The sequence below is a fragment of the Anabas testudineus genome, chromosome 17 (genome assembly GCF_900324465.2).
Source record: "Anabas testudineus chromosome 17, fAnaTes1.2, whole genome shotgun sequence".
Classification (NCBI taxonomy): domain Eukaryota; kingdom Metazoa; phylum Chordata; class Actinopteri; order Anabantiformes; family Anabantidae; genus Anabas; species Anabas testudineus.
In genome coordinates, this window is record NC_046626.1 from 13463787 (window position 1) to 13482856 (window position 19070).

Sequence of the window (19070 nt, forward strand, 5' to 3'; positions counted from 1 at the left end):
TATAGAGTGGTATTTATTTAAACTCTGCCTCTGAATCTGAGGTTTTATCTGAATTCTTCTTTAAACAGTGTTTTATGATCATATTTCTCAGTAGTAAAAATGAAATGATTCAGTCTAACGAGACGGAATGCTGCCTGATGTTCTGAATGATCAACGCATCGAGGCGTGATTGGTTAACTTCCCAACAGATGTCAGGGGTGGACCAATCAGCAGCCACCTCGATGAAGCATTGCCCAATCAGATGTTTGCTCTCCCTTCATCGTCTAGCGAGAATGGGCGTTTGAGGGTGGGGTGACTCAGCCGGAAAACTGCTTTTTTTTTACCACCTTGTAACCTGCAGATCGGAGTTCACTGGTGAGTAAATGTACTTTACTGAACAATTCAACCGTAGATATTAATTTGAACCCTGCAACATTAGTCTGTACACGCAAAACTGGGGCGTATTGACGTGTTTGTCGCTTCCTCGTACGGTGATGTTACCCAGGGTCAGGGCACAACGTTATGTCGGCTGTCACTACTCTGACAAAGTGCTGTCAGGAGCCAAATTAGCTTACTGTAACTTGTCTTTTAGCTGAACAAAACGCATTACAGTCACCGTTAGTAACCTCTTGCTTAGTGATACACTCTCTCTTTTGCTGTGACGATGTTTGATTGCGTTTAACTGTTGTTTCTAACACGAGTTAGCTTCATTCACAACATTTACTACAGCTAGCTGCTTCGTTGCGAATTAGCTTAAAAAAAAAAAAAATCCTGAGAAATCGCCGAAGCAGTCGTGTCTCCCTCCATCACCAATCACAGCTGAAGTTATGACCGAGCAGTAGTGCTGGGGGGGGACACTGGGGACACAGGATAAGAAGACGGGGTGCCCGATCTTTTACCCCAGAGCCCCAAACTGCCCTTTTCAGATGGCTAATTAAAGTGTTTCCCACAGCACATGTTGTATGTAAAGGCTTACAATATGTAAGACCAGTAAAGACCAGTGCAGCCTCCTCGCTGCTCCTGGATTTTATTGTCTTGTTTCTGTAGATTGTTGGTTTTGATCCCCTGAAAGTGTTTCTACAACTCAGACTCTGCAAAACCCTCATTTTTAATAATAATATTTTGCACCCTAAATAGCTTTTTTACCTACAGACTAGTAGACATTTGAACCATGCAACGTCCATTCAGTGCAACAGTGGCCTCCCAGCTACATTTTGAATGTTGAGGGCTGGATATACTGGGTGGAGCTGCACCCATCACCCACCCACTTGACTGTCCAGTGCTAGAGAGCCATTGGTGAGATATGTAGTAAGAGCAGCCACAGCCCTGGCTATTCCTATAAATGGCATGAACGTAGCATTAACAGATAATGATGTGTAGCATATTGTGCATTACCAACATGTTGCCCCACCCTCACAAAATTGACAGCAACATTAGCAGACGAGCAAAACAAAGCCGCATTTATCTAGATCAGTGTTTCTGCGCTGCCATCCACCAGAGCGATTGTTGAATTTAGGGGCCAATAGTTATGAAATACAGACAATGTCAGCATTCATGACTGATGTATTACCAGCTGAGTGTTTGCAGTGGCTTGAAATGCCTTAGTAAAGTATTAAAACATTTTTTTAATTGATTCTTAAATATTTTTCATAGCCTAAAATAGGCAGTAAGGCCTCTAATGTTATATATAACCCTATGTGTGGACCTAAACAGGTTATTTTTACTTTTGTGTATTCCTCCATTTTGGCTGCTTATAGGAGATATTGGCATATAGAGGTGATAAGGGGTGAAACAAATAATATAAATCTTAATAAAGTCACATAAGTACTTGTTCACCTTAAACCTTACTGATTTCTATTGACAGTGTACCTACATACATCTTGACAAAATGAGCACAAAACAGGTATTGAGCTACATTTTATGTAGGTCTTCAAAATGAGCATTACAGCATGTGTTATTACAAAATTAGCTACTTAGTTTAAGTATAATAACACTGACAGTAAGCTTAGATTGTTCTGAGCAGCATTTGAGAGAAACAAAAAATGCAGTATGCATTGTAACATTTAACAAAACTAAGTATCCATCTACCCATTATGTAAACTTCTTATTCTGCAGAGGGTTGTGGAGAGCTCAGCTTGAGGTACAGGTTGCCAGTCTAGCCAGTTGATCTACAAGTATTTGCATGTGATTAGATAGTGTTAAGAAAGCCAATGTGAACTTCACACAGAGAGGCCACATCTGGCCAGTGGGTTCAAGCCCAGGACCTTAGAGGTGTGACACGACAGTGCTAAACACTTGTTATTTTACTATTTGTCACATTTGCATGTAGGCATTTTCAAGCCGAAGAACCAAAGACTTGACCTAACTTTTGAGTCATTGAAAGACAACATGATCTTGTGAGACACTGCATTGTCCAGTTAAAGACATTTAAGTGCATCTTCATGGAAAAGTTATTTTCAGAGATGTAAAATTATGTCTTATTGTATTTGTTTTTTTTTTGTACAGCTTCATAGATCTGTAACTCAAACATGACTTGATTTCTCACCAGTACTTTAGACAACAATCTCCAAGCAACATAGCCCTCTACCTAATTTGATTGGTAATCAGACTTGTACCTTTGTTGCAGGTTTATAACTATTAATTCTCCTTTTTTTAAAAAGCCAAAGCAGGCTGCACCTCTGTGATGAAACTTTGAGACTCTACAGATTAGGAAATGTCAAGTTGTAACAAAGTGGAGGTTGCACAGTAATATGAAGAGCAGAGATTTCCCTACTGAAGTCTGACCATGTCACACTTTCGCTGCGTATCATCAGATACAAAGTAGACCTCTGTCCTTGCAGTTGTGTGTTGTGATGTGTCCTGCATGCTGCAGTTGTCTGGTTCGATCTAGCTTTTAGCATTACTGTAGTTGCAACATAGGACTGCATGCTTTTGGTTCTTAGTGAAGAACGTCCATACTTTGGGCTTTTAATGAGATTAACACTTGGTTGGACTTTGTATTTGGTTCTGCAGGAATTTGCGTTAAGACTCCAAAGTACTTGTGACCCCGTAGAGGTAATAAGGCTGCAGAATATATTTCCCCCGAGGCTGACAGCTCAAGCTTCCAAAGGTAGAGTTGAATATTTTGAATATTTTGACTGCCTTGATAATTTCAATATGTGGGTGATTAACTGCTGTTTTGGTCAAAGGTTTGCTGTTTTAAGCTGTAGTCTGTCGCATATCACCCACAGTGCTGTTATGACTTTTCAAAGCTGCGTTGGTTTAATTTGCATAAATGAGACCGATTATAAAATGTAAATAATGATCACAGTCAAATGCTGTTGGAAGTTGGACAGTGTGTTGTAACATCTTAAAACTTTATGTTGTGTGTCATTATAACATAATAATAATCTGAGGTTATCTTTTGAACACTTGTACTAGAGAGAAAGCTCAAAACGGTTGAGTGGCAGTATTATTGGGTAAAATATTTGGTTTTCAGCTTTGGTCTGTTGGTGGCACTAGAGTGTTAGTCAGCAGTTTAGGAAAGCACACATATTCCTAACCAAGAGCTGTGTGATTATTTGACAGCTTTAATCTCATTAAAAAACAGGAATGTACGACTAATTGTCATTTGTCACGTTATCCAGTACACAGAGACGTCCTTTCCATTGTAGTAAGGCCTTGATAGACTTGTTTCAGAGGAAACATAAAACAAAAGATGTTGAAACATTCTGTATATAAAACATTCATATTAAAAACACATCAGTGAGTCAAACTGCTGCACTGGGTGATATGATTCTTCATTATGAAAACTGTGACTGTGGTAATTCTTACAAATGGAGCTCAGAGGGTCAGAAGGACCATCGCTTTTACAACCTCTGAACAAAGATATAATAGTCGTTCTGACTCTTTGGAGCTCCTTTTTTTAATACTACAGTCCCATTTTGCACATGAATTTTTGAAAATAAAATAGTAAAAATATGGAACATGACTGGTCTTATCCTTTAATCCAATAAACCCAGAAGAAACATTTTCACATATAAAAATGCTTAAGTGGCAAATGTGCTATCTGACCATTTGGTACAGTAGATGTTTCTGCTAGACTTACCTGCTTTTATAGACTAACTGTGTTTAAATGGCCATTAAAACTGACCAGTTTGGTGTCATGAAAGAAATACAGTGGCAACGTAAAGTATAGGCAGAATAAAACATTATTGTAGAATAATAGAAATGCTTTATCTGTAGTTTTTGCAAAGGAAACTCCATTAGCAGTGTTTGAAGCTATATGAATAGCTGCTTAACATGTCATAGCTTTGTTGTAGTAGCTGTCCAGTGTTGTTCAAGAGCTGTGACATTAATCACTTTGTCCTCTCGTCTGTTACCTGTAAATACCATGACCTGCTTGCCTGCATTAGCTTTTACACTAACCATATGCATACAATGTGCAACTTTGCTTGCCCACTCACACATAGATATTTGTATATTAGATGTGTAATCATACATCATCTGTCTTTTAATGTGGCAAAATTGAAATTTCATTTCATTACAACATAGAGAAATTATAGCAGAGAATTCACATTTATATATAAGTCAAGACTTGAATGACATGAGGAGGTGTTGTGTGTCCCTCTGAAAGTGGTTGCTCAGCAGCATATACAAAACAAACCAGTATAAAAGCACATACAGGAGATAGCTTAGCAACCACAGGACTTTTATGTTTATAGACTGTTTTAAACACAACAGCATATGTGCTGAATCCTTACACCCTACATGAATATCTCTTAATTTATAACCATTTTAGAGCTGAATGATCATTCACCTCCGTTGCATTTATCAAGCAAAAATGAACGGTTTCTTCTTGGCAAATATTTTTTTGTTTTCCAAACTTTAATGATTGTAGTTTTAAAAAATAACCGAGACTGTTGGTCGGTCAATTTGACGGCAGCTTTCGCAGTTTTCTGATGTTTTATTATTTAAAAAGTCACCAGCAGATCAGTCGAAGCAGCTTGCTTGGTCAATAAAATGTTAGCAAATTATTATTATCTTATCTTATCTTAAAAAGAGGAAACATCTACATTTCTGGGTTTCAGCTTCTTGGCAGAATCTTCTATTTAGTTTTGTCATCTATAATGATATATTAATAGTATTAATGAGGTCAGACAGAATAAGACATGGGGAAGATTTCCCTCAAGGCGTTTCAGAGATATCGTGTTGACGAGAATGGGGCATGCATGAGGTCACAGTGACTTTGACCTGTGACCATCAAAAACTAACCAGTTCATCACTGAGTCCAATGATGTGTCTGTGCCAAGTTTGAAGAGGTTTCCTCCTGGCTTTCCTGTGATGTTGTGGTCACATTAGCCTTACTGTCAACTTTACATAGATATTAGAGTCACAATGGGACAGAAGGAAATAAAAAACATAATGCCTCCAGCCGTGGCTGCCACAGATGTGCAGGCAAACAAATGTAACTCGTGTGTTTTATAAATCACTTACTGGCTGTTTATATAGTGCTTATAAATGCAGAATAGGGAGACAGCACTACGATTAATTCTCATGGTTAAAAACCATGGAAACAGCATTTACTACTTAACATGTGTGGTCATTTTCATCAGCACCACCTTATGTCTCTGGATCAGGTCAATCTAAGGACTTGTAGGTGAAACTGGGTGGGCTGTGTTTATGTATTCATTTATTTATTGTCTGTTTAATCACATTCACAATGACCACTTGATTGTCCCTGAGCATTTGATGAGTGGCCTCGCCGTCACAAAGTTGGATCTGCATCTTCAAAAGCCTCAAGCGTTAAGCAGCACGCATTGATCTGGGCGGTAATGATGTGTTTTTAGCCGGTGATCAATGTAATTGGGTGGACTGAAATAGCCCATTATAAGGAACAGGCAGGCCCCCGACGGTCACGTGGTCCAGGGAGCAGCGACGTCATCAGGGCAGAGATTTGTGAAGAATAAGGAGAGAGACTGAAAGAGCTGGAGGTGCGGCGCTTTCTTTCCATTTGCAGCGTTCGTGTCGCTTTTTTTTTTCCTCCCGGTCCGAGCGAGAACAGAGTATCTGTTCAACATTTCAGAAACCCAAATGCCCGGTCCCACCCAAGCCCTTTCCCCAAATGGAGAGAATAACAACGACATCGTCCCGGACAACGGAACCAACATCATTCCTTACAGGAAAAATACAGTGCGGGGAGAGCGCGCCTACAGGTAAATCCGTGTAATGTCGCATTTGATTTGAAGCAAGAAGAAGACGGAAAAAAAAAAACAAAGATCATATAAAATACAAGAGTGCTGCAGACTGAAACCTGCAGTCTGGCCCTCCTGCTGGACGTGTGTCGGGTTTGCTTTGCACACATCCGCTATTTTTCCCTGTGTTGTCTCCCAGTCTCCTGTCATGTTAGCTCAGACTGTGGAATAAATCCCTCTCAAGATGGCTCAAAAAATCCCCCCCTTCAGCTTACATAAAGCAGCTACAAATGACTGGCCGCCTCACTGTAGTGTTGCCAACTGTGCTGGTGCGCAATGGCACAGGCAGATTTTGGAGGAGTGGGTTGAAACGGTGCAGCTCTGTCAAGTGACAGGAATACACGGGCAGCCGCCCCTGCTGCTGCTGCTGCTCCTGCTGCTCCTGCTAGAATATTCCCATCGTGACTTGATACTTCAGTCACATAATAGTCACTAATGTCACGACTGGTGTGCGTTTTGCGTATAGCGCTTCATTACCTGCTGCACAAACCCGCTTCCACCCCCGTGCGGATCCAGGCGTCCGCCCCAGCCCTGGTGTCGGCTGGCAGGCAGGCAGGCAGGCTATCCCTGCCCGGCTAACAAAGCGTGCTAGCTGCAGCACATACATCCGCTTTGTTGACATGAGATCGGCTGGCCCAGTTTCCTTCCTTCCTTCCTTCCCAGAGAGTCATTCAACCGAGGCTGCGCTCCTGCAATGCTGCGATAGCTCGGTTTTGATGATGATGTGTTATTATCCTGCGTTATCTGCCTGTGGATGGTGACGACCATGATGATTTAGCATGATTTAATACCATATTAGTGGCTGCCATGATCCCATAAGAGGGTGTTTTAATGCAGATGTCCTGCTGCTCCCTCTCATGCTGCAGTGTTCATTTTTGTGGAGGAACTGCAAACTACTTTGCTGTATATAATGAGCATGACTGACTTTATTGTAGTATGTAAAAAAACAAAATGCTAAAACTAATGCAGTTTAATAACAGTTCTGCAGTAAATCCATGTGAGACTGTTGTGTGCTTACTGAAGCTCTTGGTTTCAGTGTGGGATCATTTTGGAAGCTGTAGTTTGTGGTGCTGTTGAACTGTATCGCAGATGCAACAAATGATTATTGTATTTATTTAGTAATCTGCTGAATATAGTCACAATTGCTAAGGGAGTTCTTCACATCTTAAATATGCTTTGTATCTCTGTGGTTTCGGTCCAAATCCCAATATAATCGAAATTATTTCCATATAAACTTATGAAATGCTGTAACCATCAAATGTTTGATATTTGTGCTCCTAAAATTTTTTTGACTGAGCTATGTTGATTTTGGTGAAACGTATTACGTTACACAGTAAAACAAACTGCATCGGAAAATCTCTGAAACAGGTGACAGAAGGTACAGAATATACAGTGTCTGTACTGAACCTGCAATTAATTAATAAATGAGTGGTGTTTGTCATGGTCAAACAATTAGTATTTGGCTCCCAAACATAAACTGTTTGTTGCGTTAAAAAAAAAAAAAAGGGGAATCTCACCTATGATGACAGGCAAACTTCTAATGAACTTTTGTCTCTGTACAACTGATAAAGTGCAAATTTCTCAATGTGATCAATTAAGTTGTGAAAAGTTGTTATAACTTGGTCAGATTATGCTCAGAAGGTCTTTCTGCAACATCTTTCTAATCAGACTTTGCAGCAGGCTTTGTTTACTCTGCTGGTAAAATCAAATTAAAGGGTCCCAGACATAAAAACAAACAGGGTCTGATACCTGATATTAAAATAGCAAAGCCGTATTATCACCATACTCTGTATACTATTTGTTTCCTGAGCAAAGACGATTTATGATGTAATGTGCAGAGAGACATTTTTCTAGAAAAAGAGAGTATTTTGAATGTATTTTAAAATGGTTTAAAATACCTACAGCCAAACTTGCCAAACATTTTCACAGCCATACATGATTTGCTAATCGGCTAAATGAAAAGAAAGATGAATTGGCAAAAATGATTATAATTATAATTATCACCTGATTTGAGTCATTTCTTACAGAAAAGTTGTTCAAAAGATGAATTAAGTAATTCTCGACATAAAACTTTATCATGAGATAATTTTGGTTCACACCTTATTCAGCCGACATGATCAGCTTTATATTTTTTAAAATAAGTTGTGTCCTTGCAGGAGCTATGTCTACTTCACATCATTGTTTCCCTAATACTGTGTGACAGGTTGTGCACTGTGCTCAGCGGGCATACTGGGTTACACTCCCAGTGTGGAGAGTGGATACCAGTACTGCTCACATGCTGCACTGAGGGGTCGAGTGTTGGTAAAAGCCCATACTTACTTTTGCCGCTGGGCTTCTTCATGGGTCAGTCTATCCATGTTGTTAAATGCTAAAGATCATAGCACGCATGTAGCCTCACTGTGTGGTTTCCAATGGAAGAGAGAAATGTGAAGAGGTGAATGTGATATGATCTGATTTGTATGTTACTTTGAATAGAAATCAGTACAGCCAGTCAATACCATGTACAGTTGCATTCTTTTGACATTTGTCACCACCTGGATTTAACTAAGCAAATAGGTAAGAGCCTCCCTTAGGATAATTACTGCATGGATGATTATGTTTCAGCTGGCAACAAGTTATTTAACCCCAACTGATACAGAGAGTAGCTTTTCATTTCTTAAACAACCATGTCAGAAGAAACACCCTGTGGTCGAAAAGATTTTAAATTTTAGAAGGTTCAAATTATTGTCATGAATCAAGAAAAGAAAACATCTAAGGAGATTGATGAAACTGCTAAAACTGGTTTAGGAACTGTCCAGTGGAAGAAGGTCATGTGGTCTGATGAGTCCAGATTTACCTTGTTCCAGAGTGATGGGAGCATCAGGGTGAGAAAAGAGGCGGGTGAAGAAAATAATGCAGCACACTGTTTTTGAGTTTTACTGTTTTTCTTTTGCAGTTGGGGGATGGCGGTCAACGTATATTCTACCTCAATAACCCAGGAGACTATGAGCAGGCATGACATTACTGCCTGGGTTAATGATATTCTCTGCCTAAACTATACGAAAGTGGAGCAGCTCTCCTCAGGTAAGAACGGAGGGCAAGACTTCCCGTTTCATCATTTCCTCTTCCCTCTTGCATTGCACGTGTCAGAGAGGCTGTTTGAAATGGGAAGCATGTTTTAGCGATTACATCTTCACCTTTGAAAAACTACAGATAGTTTTGAGTGTAAGCCGGCAGTTAAAGCAACGTGTAGAAACATGCTCACCTCTTGCCGGCTATAAATAAACGTGTAGCTTGCCGTGTTCTCCTGCTGTGACCAAGTAATCCCATTTCAATAACGCTCTGCCTGCACAGAGAGATTTACACACTCACACAGGTTCCTTTTTTAATGCAGATTTTTTCTTACGTGCTCTCTAGTTGGATTTACGCGAGTTCTATCTGATAGCTACCACTTACCTACTACCAGGTTAGGCTGGTGTCCTATTTTGAAATGAATAAAAGCCTAACCAGGCCTCAGTTAATATTACCTGTGTTGCCATAATAGTTTTCTTTTTAAGGAAACAGGGTCAGAGATGTGGACTTCCAGGCATTTAGTTATTCCAGGGGATTTTTGTATTACTAGGGCAGGCACACAAATTAAACCTGGTCAATTTCCTGTAGCTTCCAGCAAGGACTCATGCACTAAACTGATATTTTATTACATGTTTAGGTGCTGCCTATTGCCAGTTCATGGATCTGCTCTTCCCTGGCTGCATCAGTCTTAAGAAGGTCAAGTTTCAAGCCAAATTGGAGCACGAGTATATTCACAATTTCAAACTGTTGCAGGCATCCTTCAAAAGGATGAATGTGGACAAGGTGGGTGTCCTAGCTTTTAGTTTGGTTCTGTTGTAACTAAACAACAGCGCACTAAACTTAAATTAATATTATTGACTTTATATTCTTATTATTTAACCTTGTTTTCCTCGATTCAGATTATTCCTGTGGAGAAACTGGTTAAAGGGAGGTTTCAGGACAATCTTGATTTCATCCAGTGGTTTAAGAAGTTCTTTGATGCCAATTACGATGGTAAAGAGTATGACCCAGTTGCAGCCAGACAGGGTCAGGATGCCATTCCCCCACCTGATCCTGGTGAGCAGATCTTCAACTTGCCAAAGAAGTCCCACCATGCAGCCAGCTCCCCTACTGCAGGTAAGATTCATCACTTAAGTAACTGAAGGTTACAAATGACTCATGCTGATTTTGGTGATTTTTATTTGCAAATGTTTTTCAGTTTATACAGTTTTTTCTGAAATGACAATGAGTCTTTCTAATATTAATGATTGTGGTGAAATGGAGGAACTTGTCACTCTGTTAAATATATTTAATATTTCACACATCTGTGTTGTAAGATTTGCTTTAGGGCGTCGGTCAAGAATAAAATAAACTGAATAAAATACTTTTTAAATTTGCTGCAGGAGCATCAAGGTCAAGCTCTACAACCCCCAAGTCCTCAACACCGACATCCAGACCCTCATCGGCCAAAAAGATCCCTGTAGCTGCACCAACTCCTGCAAAAGGAGAGAAAGAACTGGAAGCACAGGTCACACATCTCACTGAGCAGGTATACTTAAACATATCACTTCTGGTAGTCAGACAGGAAGAAATCGAAATGTATTCAGTTTTTTTAAAGCATTCACCACAGTCAGTTCTCCGTGTTGCCCACATTCCTCCTTCCAGCATCATCTGTGGTCATGATTAAACTTCAATGATTGCCTCTGTGACCAGTGATAGAACAGTGGTGTTCACAGAAATACTTGGATTTATGGACCAAGTCTTGAAGATCTCTTCTCCACACTTCTACTGATTTACACAAATAAGGAAATGACAATTCATATTGAAAACTAAACAGTGGAAGACATGGAACCTGTATATAGTTTATGCTTGTCATGGTGCTATTGCTGGATTATAATATAATTTATATAGGTCTGCTAATATGACTAATTTTACATATGGAAAAATGTTGATGTGATGTTGTGAAATCTTATTTACATCCACTGTGATTTAATGAGGTATAAAAGCTTTTTGTATATACTACACAGCTGAGTAGATTTAAGCTGCAATGTTTGACATAATCCAGTAAAACAGAAGCCACATGGAAATTATGTAGGTGTTTCACTGTGAGATAACATAACATGTTTTTACAAATTAAATTTATACTACATACTTAATTTATACATTTTTGCATGAAGGGAGAACTGTGGATTTAATGCGCCATCACTTTCATATCATCACCTTGTGGGAGAAATGGTTACAGGAAGTAAAACCTGTTTCAGTGTTACAGCAGGAGAAAATACCTCCTGAAAAAGACCTGAACATTTTTAAAACCCTCCTTTAACTGCAGTGAAGTCCTAACATTTGTTTCAACATAATGTTTTTAGTAAACAATAACTGATCAATAAATTATCTCAACAGTAAATACTGAGTTCCAGTCCACAGACTAACTCTCTTACTCTAGTTACATGTGATTTGTGCACTTTAGACAACTTGTATCAGTTAAGGAATACTCTAGTCTTATTTATGCTGATGTGTAATTTGTCTCTGACTCATTCAACATGCTACAGTTCAATCAGTTCAATGCAAATCTGTGTTTGTTTTCTTAAGGCTATCTTGTGGCTGCTCATCTCGTACCTGTTGCTTTTCTGTCGCTGAAGTGTTTGACATCAAATGTAAAAAATAACAAAAGTTATTTTTGTAGGTGAACACACTAAAGTTGGCACTGGAAGGGGTGGAGAAGGAGAGGGACTACTACTTCAGCAAACTGCGAGAGGTGGAGCTGCTGTGCCAGGAACAGGGTGAAGAAAATGCTCCGTTTGTTGAGCGGCTAATGGAGGTCCTCTATGCCTCAGACGAACAGGTCAGTGTGTGATTCTAAACTGATCTGAACAGGAATCAGTGCAGTTTTTTGATTCCTGACAGCAGTGTACACCAGTAAAATGAGTCCCAGTTTTATGTTTGTGTGTGACCACCCTTTATGTTCCTTTGTAGGAAAGAGCAGAGTTGGGTGACGGACAGGAAGTGGACCAGCAAGCCCACGAGGAAGCACCAGATGATCAGCAGGAGGAACAGGATGAATACTGACTGCCATCCCATCATGCCTCACTGCAGTTAGACCCATGTTTTTAATATGTGAGAACTGTTAAAGGATTTTAATTTTTCCTCATGGTTTATTTTGTTCTCTCTGAGACTGAGCACATGAAGCAACCTCCAGAATAGAAGCACCATCACCGTTTTTATTTTTTGTATCCCTCTGCTCGATGTTTTTTCGTGACTTTTGGTGAACTGCTGTGGCAGGTTTGTGGTGACGACCTCCACCAGCAGACAAGCTCAGACCATCACAGAAGTTTCCAAGGACTGTGTGGGTCGAAAATCAATTCAAATCCTACAGTAGGTGTGACGAAATGCTGAAGTTTCTACAGGTAACACTTACCTGTCAGTGCAAGTATTATCTTCCCAGCTTCTGTCCTTTTATTTTATGTTGTTTTTATTTTGCATATCAACAATATTAATCACAAGAATGCAATAAGAAAAGCCCTGAAAGGGCTCGTAGTAGCTCTTATTTAACCTCCTTCCACATGTTGCACTGACATTTGACTCTGTACTGGACAATCTGTCCATGGACCCTCACCATATTTATTATTATTAAGCCTTAGGAATAGCGCAGGATTCTGAATTGCATCCTCATGAAGGAGGACAGTACAGTTGATGAATTGTGAATAAAATGTAGTTTAATACCAAGGTATGACTGTTTGACAACTATCTTCACAAATAGACAAGATTTCAGATAATCAGTGTGCTCAACAATGTGTTATTCACTCTACACGAGGTGGTTTGGTAGTTTACTTGGTATGCCATAAACATAGGGAAGGAAGAAACAATATTGTGGACTAGTCTTATTATGATGCAGCATTTTAAGTTTTGAACCAGAGCTGGAACTTGTCTGTCCAGATTTCAGCTGTTTGTTTGAGAGTTTTTCAAAACCACAGGTCTTAGGGAGCTGAGTTGGTTCACCGAGTAATTTGCCATGCTATATTCCAGTAAGTACATTGTATACCCTTTCTTAATATTGCATTTACTAATACTGAACTGGGCAGTGCACCGTTACGCTTTAGTCATATTATTGTGTAAATGAAAAAGAATGTAAACATGTACTGTCAATAATTAATGAATGGTAAATGTTTTTTTTTTTGTTTTTTTCATGTCCCACTTATGCATTCCCCAAAAAAACGTGTTGCATGTTTGCATTTTATTTGTGAATAACTTGACCTGCTTTTTACATATTTAATAAAAAACAAGTACATTAAGTGAGCTTTTGTATGTTTAACCTGCTGTTTGAAAGATGTTGAGACTCGGATGGATTTGCTGTAATAAAATTATGTTTTGAGCCCACGGGAGGGTTGTCATGTCACTCTACGATGACCGGTCAGCAGCAGCTAGCTGAAGTTTTATTTTATCTCAGTAATGTCATAAAGTTTAAACCAGTTTACATTTGCTTTGTGCATACACATAGTGTTTAAGTAAAATTAAACAAACATAATTCCTGCAATCGAACCCAAGTGAACTAAGTAGGATTTAATGATGCATAAACATTTAAGCAGCATTTGATTTTAGATCAACACACTCAAGATCATTTAAAATTCTTAGTGGTTGCTCCACTTTCAGTAGCCTACACATTATTACATTAGTGACCAATAATACTATCTACATAATAATAAAATACTAAAAATGAGTTATTCCGTATAATAAATAGTATTAGTTGTAATATTTTGATTGCAGAACTTTTATAAAGAAGCAGATAATTGATGAATTTAGGTAAAGTTGCCTATAAGTACTACAAATTGGACTTGACATGTATACAGTTACTTTCCATCACTCAAAGTAAACCTTCATCCACACACACACCGCCCGCCTGCGGTCCATGCTGTTGTGTAATCAAGCACACCCCTTTGGAAATTGTGCAACCTCAACAAGTTTGTTCCTAATGATAGTTTGTTTTATTTTCAGACTAGAGAGATTGCATAGGGCAAACCGCCACTTGTCCAAGATGGGTTAATGAGACAGATTTTATTAACGTTATATGGCGTTTAGTAAACAGTTGCAGTGCTTTAAACGTACTTTATTCGGTCGCAATGTCTTCCAGAAAGGTAAGAAAGCCACTCGCTCGCTAGCTAGCGTTAGCTTACTTGCTAGCCATGTTAACGTGAGCTTCACCGGCTAGTTAGCCTTAGCAATGTTATCCGCTCCTGCCCACACCTGAGTGGACTGTACCTGTCTGTCATGCATTAAATTAACGCCACACAGTCACTCACTGCTGTTTTTAATTCATATGTTAACGTAACACTGAAGTGCTGGTACATAATCCATCCCAATGCTAATGTATCGTTATGTCTAATGTCACGTAGGTTAACGGGTCCTGTAAAAGTTCACTGTAGATGTTTAAAAGTCCCAGATGGTCGTTGTAAAACACTTGCTGTAGTTTTGAAGGTGTATATAGATTACTCAAAGAGTCTTCTAAACATCTGGATGATAATAAATTTAGTCTGTCAAATGATGACAAATGTTTTTTAATTGATTTCTCAAGTAACGCCAGCCATTGTACTTCCGAATCAAAACATAGATAGCGGCCTACTAGATAGAAAACGGAGGAACAACTTGGGGAAACGGATTGAAATTATTTTTATCGTGCACTGGACGAAATCTTTTTTCACCCGGATGGTTAGATAAGTCCCTTGGGATTTTGAAAATATTGCCATAGTCGCGACAAGTGTTTCGGTCTGCGTTTTTCGGCAGATATTAATCTGAGAAACCAACTATTAGCTTTGGTTAGCCACACACGAGTGGCACAAACTTGGGCTAACCTACATTAGCACTAACTTTTCACTCCTTTCACTCAGCTTAACCTCTCTGTTGACTGTTTTCTGCAGCGCAAACGATACTCCAAGGATTTAAAGTGTGTTTTCTTTCCGGATGACGTCGAGAGTGGTGAACAAAAAGTGGGGAGAAATCCATCATCACTTTCATCCGTGTCTTCAGCCAAGAGTTGGGAGAAGTGTGGAGACAGTTTCTTAGACACTCCAGAGGTAAAGATCAGTAACGTTATTTTAAGTGTGTTCAGCTTATCTGCAGTCACTTTATTATGCTTTAAATAACAGTAGAAGGAAAGTCAGAGATTGTATTTACATATTAGGAGTGTGAGTGCTGTATATGTCTTCCCCCTGGTGGACAGTACCATTAAAACCTTTTGTTTTGTATTTTAGAACCTCAACTCATCAGGGAGGAAACCATCTGTCATAAGAAAGTTGGCAAAGGCCCCGGGTTTAGGTAATTTCTTCTGCAGGCTTATTAAATTTCAAGCACAGTGGTTATTAGGGCCTCACAATGTAGTGATGTTTTTATTTATCATCAATCATTGTAATCCTATTGTGGGTTTTCTCAGGAGGACACATTTTAAATTAACTACAAGCACTGTAATGTCCACACCCTTCATAAAGCATTTGTTGGTGTTGGCTGAACATAAAATTCCTTCAAGGACTGAGTGTGAAATGTCTTAGTACAGAACAAAACGTAATTTAAACACTAAGAACTGAAAGCTGGCATTGCATTTCTAGTCAGAGTTTCCTTATTCTATTTTCAGATAGACCTTGAATTAAGTTGATCATTTAACTCACCATTCTCACCAGGAGTTTAAGCTTTAGGATACCATTTGTAATAGACATGAAGAGTCCATCTCATAACAAAAAGTTACTGCAGAACTTTTTCTTAAATAGCGAATTGGTGCTGGTATGTTTTCATTGATCAAATTAGAAAAAAATATTCTTGACTTAATGATTGTTACTGTCATTTCACTAAAGGATGTAGAACAGCAGAAAAAAAAGAGATGCATTTGGAAATACAGAGACATATCACCAGACACAATGTAAATTACTGGAGGTTTAGCCAGTACACATCAAATATCAGACCAGGACGGATAATATTATAATCACTACCCTCCTCTTAAGAAATTAATCCTGTCCAACTGAGCTTTAGACAGTTTAATAAAGGCATCTGTCTTGAATTTTGGATTTTTGATTGCATGTTAAATGAAAAGTGTCTCTAGAAAATGTATATTTCTCAAAGGATTATCTTTTATATGTTTTCCCAGTGCAGAGTGGTGCTTCTCATTGTGATGAGGACCAGGTGCATATTGTGTGGAGCTCGAGTGACGGTGAACAGTCTGAAAATGAGACCCAGGAGCAGCAACTGTCTAGAGTTGTTGCACCGCAGAGACCAGCGAGACCCACCGCTCAAATTCAGTCGTACAGCAGAGCACTACGTATGCTCACCTCACATAAAGGTACACAGCAGATACATCTGCCGTCACAAGCAGGGATGTAATTGGTTCTGCAATTGTGCTAATTAGCCTTTTCTTTTCTTTTCTTTTTTTTTTTTAAGATGACCTTCCTGTTATAGACACATACAGTGATCTAGATGAATCTGAGGAAGATGGTGAGAGGGACAGTGGACAGCAGATCTCTGACTGTGAGTCAGAGTCAGACGAGGAAAAGCCGCAAGACTTCACCGGTAAACCTACGAATGTGAGTAAAATGTGCTTTTGAATTTTTTTTCTGTTGTTTAAATTTGCTTATTATTTATAACCAGCAGTTTCCAAACGTTTCCAAAGTATAATCTGCATTAGTGCATAAAACAGATACTACATCTGATCCACACTGGTCTGTACTGTGGCCTTTTTCTCTGAGTTGTTGGGTGATATTTGTGTTAAGGGACACTAGGAGTCACTATAAACCTTCTTAAACTCCCTCTAGCTAATTCACACCAACGTGTTTTAGTTGACTGCCAGTGCTCATAGTATCTAAGGAATATACATGTGTCAGTACTTTTGAGTGCAGAGACACACCAGATATATTATTCTGTCCATGAGTATTAAACCTGATGAACTTTCATTTTGTCCTGCACAGCTTGGAATGATTATGTTTGTTTCATGTTTCTTTTTATTTTTTGCTTAGTATAAAAATACTTATGGTGTTATGCTTTATTTTACTTTTAATTTGTTGCGATCGTATTCTTAGCCGATGCTCCACTAGGTGGAGTATTAGAGTTACTTACTAATATCCTTGGAGGGCCTCATAGGCTGAAACCAGCAACTGCACAGAGCACTTTCTAGATTCAGGTTATGTTCCAGACTGTCAAAGTTCACAAGCAGGGATAGTAATAAAACACTGAGAGAGTCTAAAAGGACAAGCTGCCACATATTCACTTATTTAAAGCACATATTATAACATAAATCTAATCTAATCTAATCTAATTTGATGATGTATAAAGATTAAACTTCAACTGTTGTTGAATCTTAAAATTAAATGAAAGAAATAATTTTATAGTTCCCATCTTAGGTAGGTTAAATGCTGTAATACTGCAACACACACAGAAAAATGTATTGTTTATATGGACTATTACATTATTGTCAATCAAATTGACAAACATTTAATTATTCCATCTTTTCAAATGTTGCTGCTGTCATTATACAGAATTTGTTAATCCTATAGTCTTTGTTGTAGATGATACTAAATTGAACATGTTAAACATAAACATGCAGTTTTAAAAATAATTAGTACATTAATCAGTAATGACAATGAGTGCCATAGTACTTTGTAATGTATACGGTGCAGTTTATTGAAGACGGTTATGTTGCTATTATACTTGTTATCACCGGAGTTAATCTTTTGTGGGCCCTCTTGTGCACTCTGGAGACTTGGATTGACTGTTCTCAGAAGTCATTCAGGACCGGTGTTTGTTAAGGGTAGGGCTAGCATGAAGTGAATGTACAAGAAGTGGGGGAGGTGTCTTGCTCAGGTTAAAACCGCACACAATGTCTAATTGTCATAGCACAGATGACAACGTGTAATTGATGAGCTAGATGTGGCCAAATTACTGAGGTGCTGTGGTTGTCTTGGATAGTAATGTATGAAAATGAACAGGAAGGCTCTGGTTAAAGCCAGTTATCAAGTGAATCATCGGCATGGTGCCATACTGTGCCCGCTAATTAAACTCAGTTACTCATGCTGTGAGGCATATGATGAGTTTAAGTAACCAGTATCTGGTGATGAAGCTCTGAGTTTGCACGCTGTATGTTGAGAGGAAGCTTGTCGACAGATTAACATCACTCCCACAGACCCAGCTACTTCCTCTTGTCACAGTTTAATTTGCTGCTATCAGCTATATGGGGTCAAATGAGATTTAAGATCACCTAACAGGACGCTTGTGGTCAGGCCTAGTAGAGAGAGACAATCTTTGGGGTCCTAGTTTTTCACATATGGTTGTGCTGAAATTTATACATGTGGGTTTTTTGACAGTTTGATTAGTGCAAATTCACTAATAGCTAACTGACATAGCATTTAGCTATCTAACAAGCAGATTGATTATGTGCTTGTAGCAAATTATTATTACATTTTAGTGTTTTGTTTCATTATACCTACCATTGGTTCTAATTTAATTAGGACAGAAGAATGTATAAACCTAGCTTGACGTTTTTCCTGCCCGGAAAGTTTGCTTACAAACTGCCAATTGTAAATCAAACCGGAACTAACAGGATACGGAGAGGGAAGATCCCAGTCCAACTCAGAGTTTATTACTCCAGATAAATGCATGGCTGAGTCACTGGACGCAAGTCTGCCAGATTTCTATGTTATTGTACTAACGCTGAGAGTGGGTAGGCGGAGCTGCGAGGGCTACTTTGCATTTAGGGTCGAAGGGGATGGCCACTTCCCAAATGGAGTGTGTTGCTCGGTCTGAGTGCCCAAACATCAGGTGCTTAAGGGGTCAAAACATTCACCACATCGGGTCTTTACT

The 19070-nt window shown here is 38.9% G+C and overlaps 2 protein-coding genes across 5 annotated transcripts in view; both read left to right on the forward strand.

Moving 5' to 3' along the window:
* The first annotated feature begins 250 nt into the window (after positions 1-250).
* Positions 251-13616, forward strand: mapre2 (microtubule-associated protein, RP/EB family, member 2). 3 transcript variants are annotated; one of them, XM_026374224.1, is made up of 8 exons: positions 300-354; positions 2992-3088; positions 9148-9275; positions 9901-10046; positions 10163-10379; positions 10646-10791; positions 11926-12084; positions 12216-13616. In XM_026374224.1, exons 3-8 carry the CDS (start codon positions 9155-9157, stop codon positions 12306-12308), a joined length of 882 nt encoding a protein of 293 aa, XP_026230009.1. In that variant the 5' UTR covers positions 300-354; positions 2992-3088; positions 9148-9154; the 3' UTR covers positions 12309-13616. The 3 variants fall into 3 exon arrangements, with proteins under 3 accessions (XP_026230008.1, XP_026230009.1, XP_026230007.1); XM_026374223.1 differs by lacking the exon at positions 2992-3088 and having other exon boundaries at positions 251-354; XM_026374222.1 differs by lacking the exons at positions 300-354; positions 2992-3088 and adding an exon at positions 5886-6173.
* A 561-nt stretch (positions 13617-14177) lies between these two features.
* The window catches only part of spidr (scaffold protein involved in DNA repair), a 30059-nt gene continuing 25166 nt past the window's right edge, over positions 14178-19070 (forward strand). For both annotated transcript variants that reach the window (XM_026374284.1, XM_026374285.1), the window contains exons 1-5: positions 14178-14371; positions 15152-15307; positions 15485-15548; positions 16369-16560; positions 16659-16801. In XM_026374284.1, the coding sequence (XP_026230069.1) occupies positions 14357-14371; positions 15152-15307; positions 15485-15548; positions 16369-16560; positions 16659-16801 (570 nt within the window). In that variant the 5' untranslated portion in view covers positions 14178-14356. The remainder of the gene's footprint in view (positions 14372-15151; positions 15308-15484; positions 15549-16368; positions 16561-16658; positions 16802-19070) is intronic.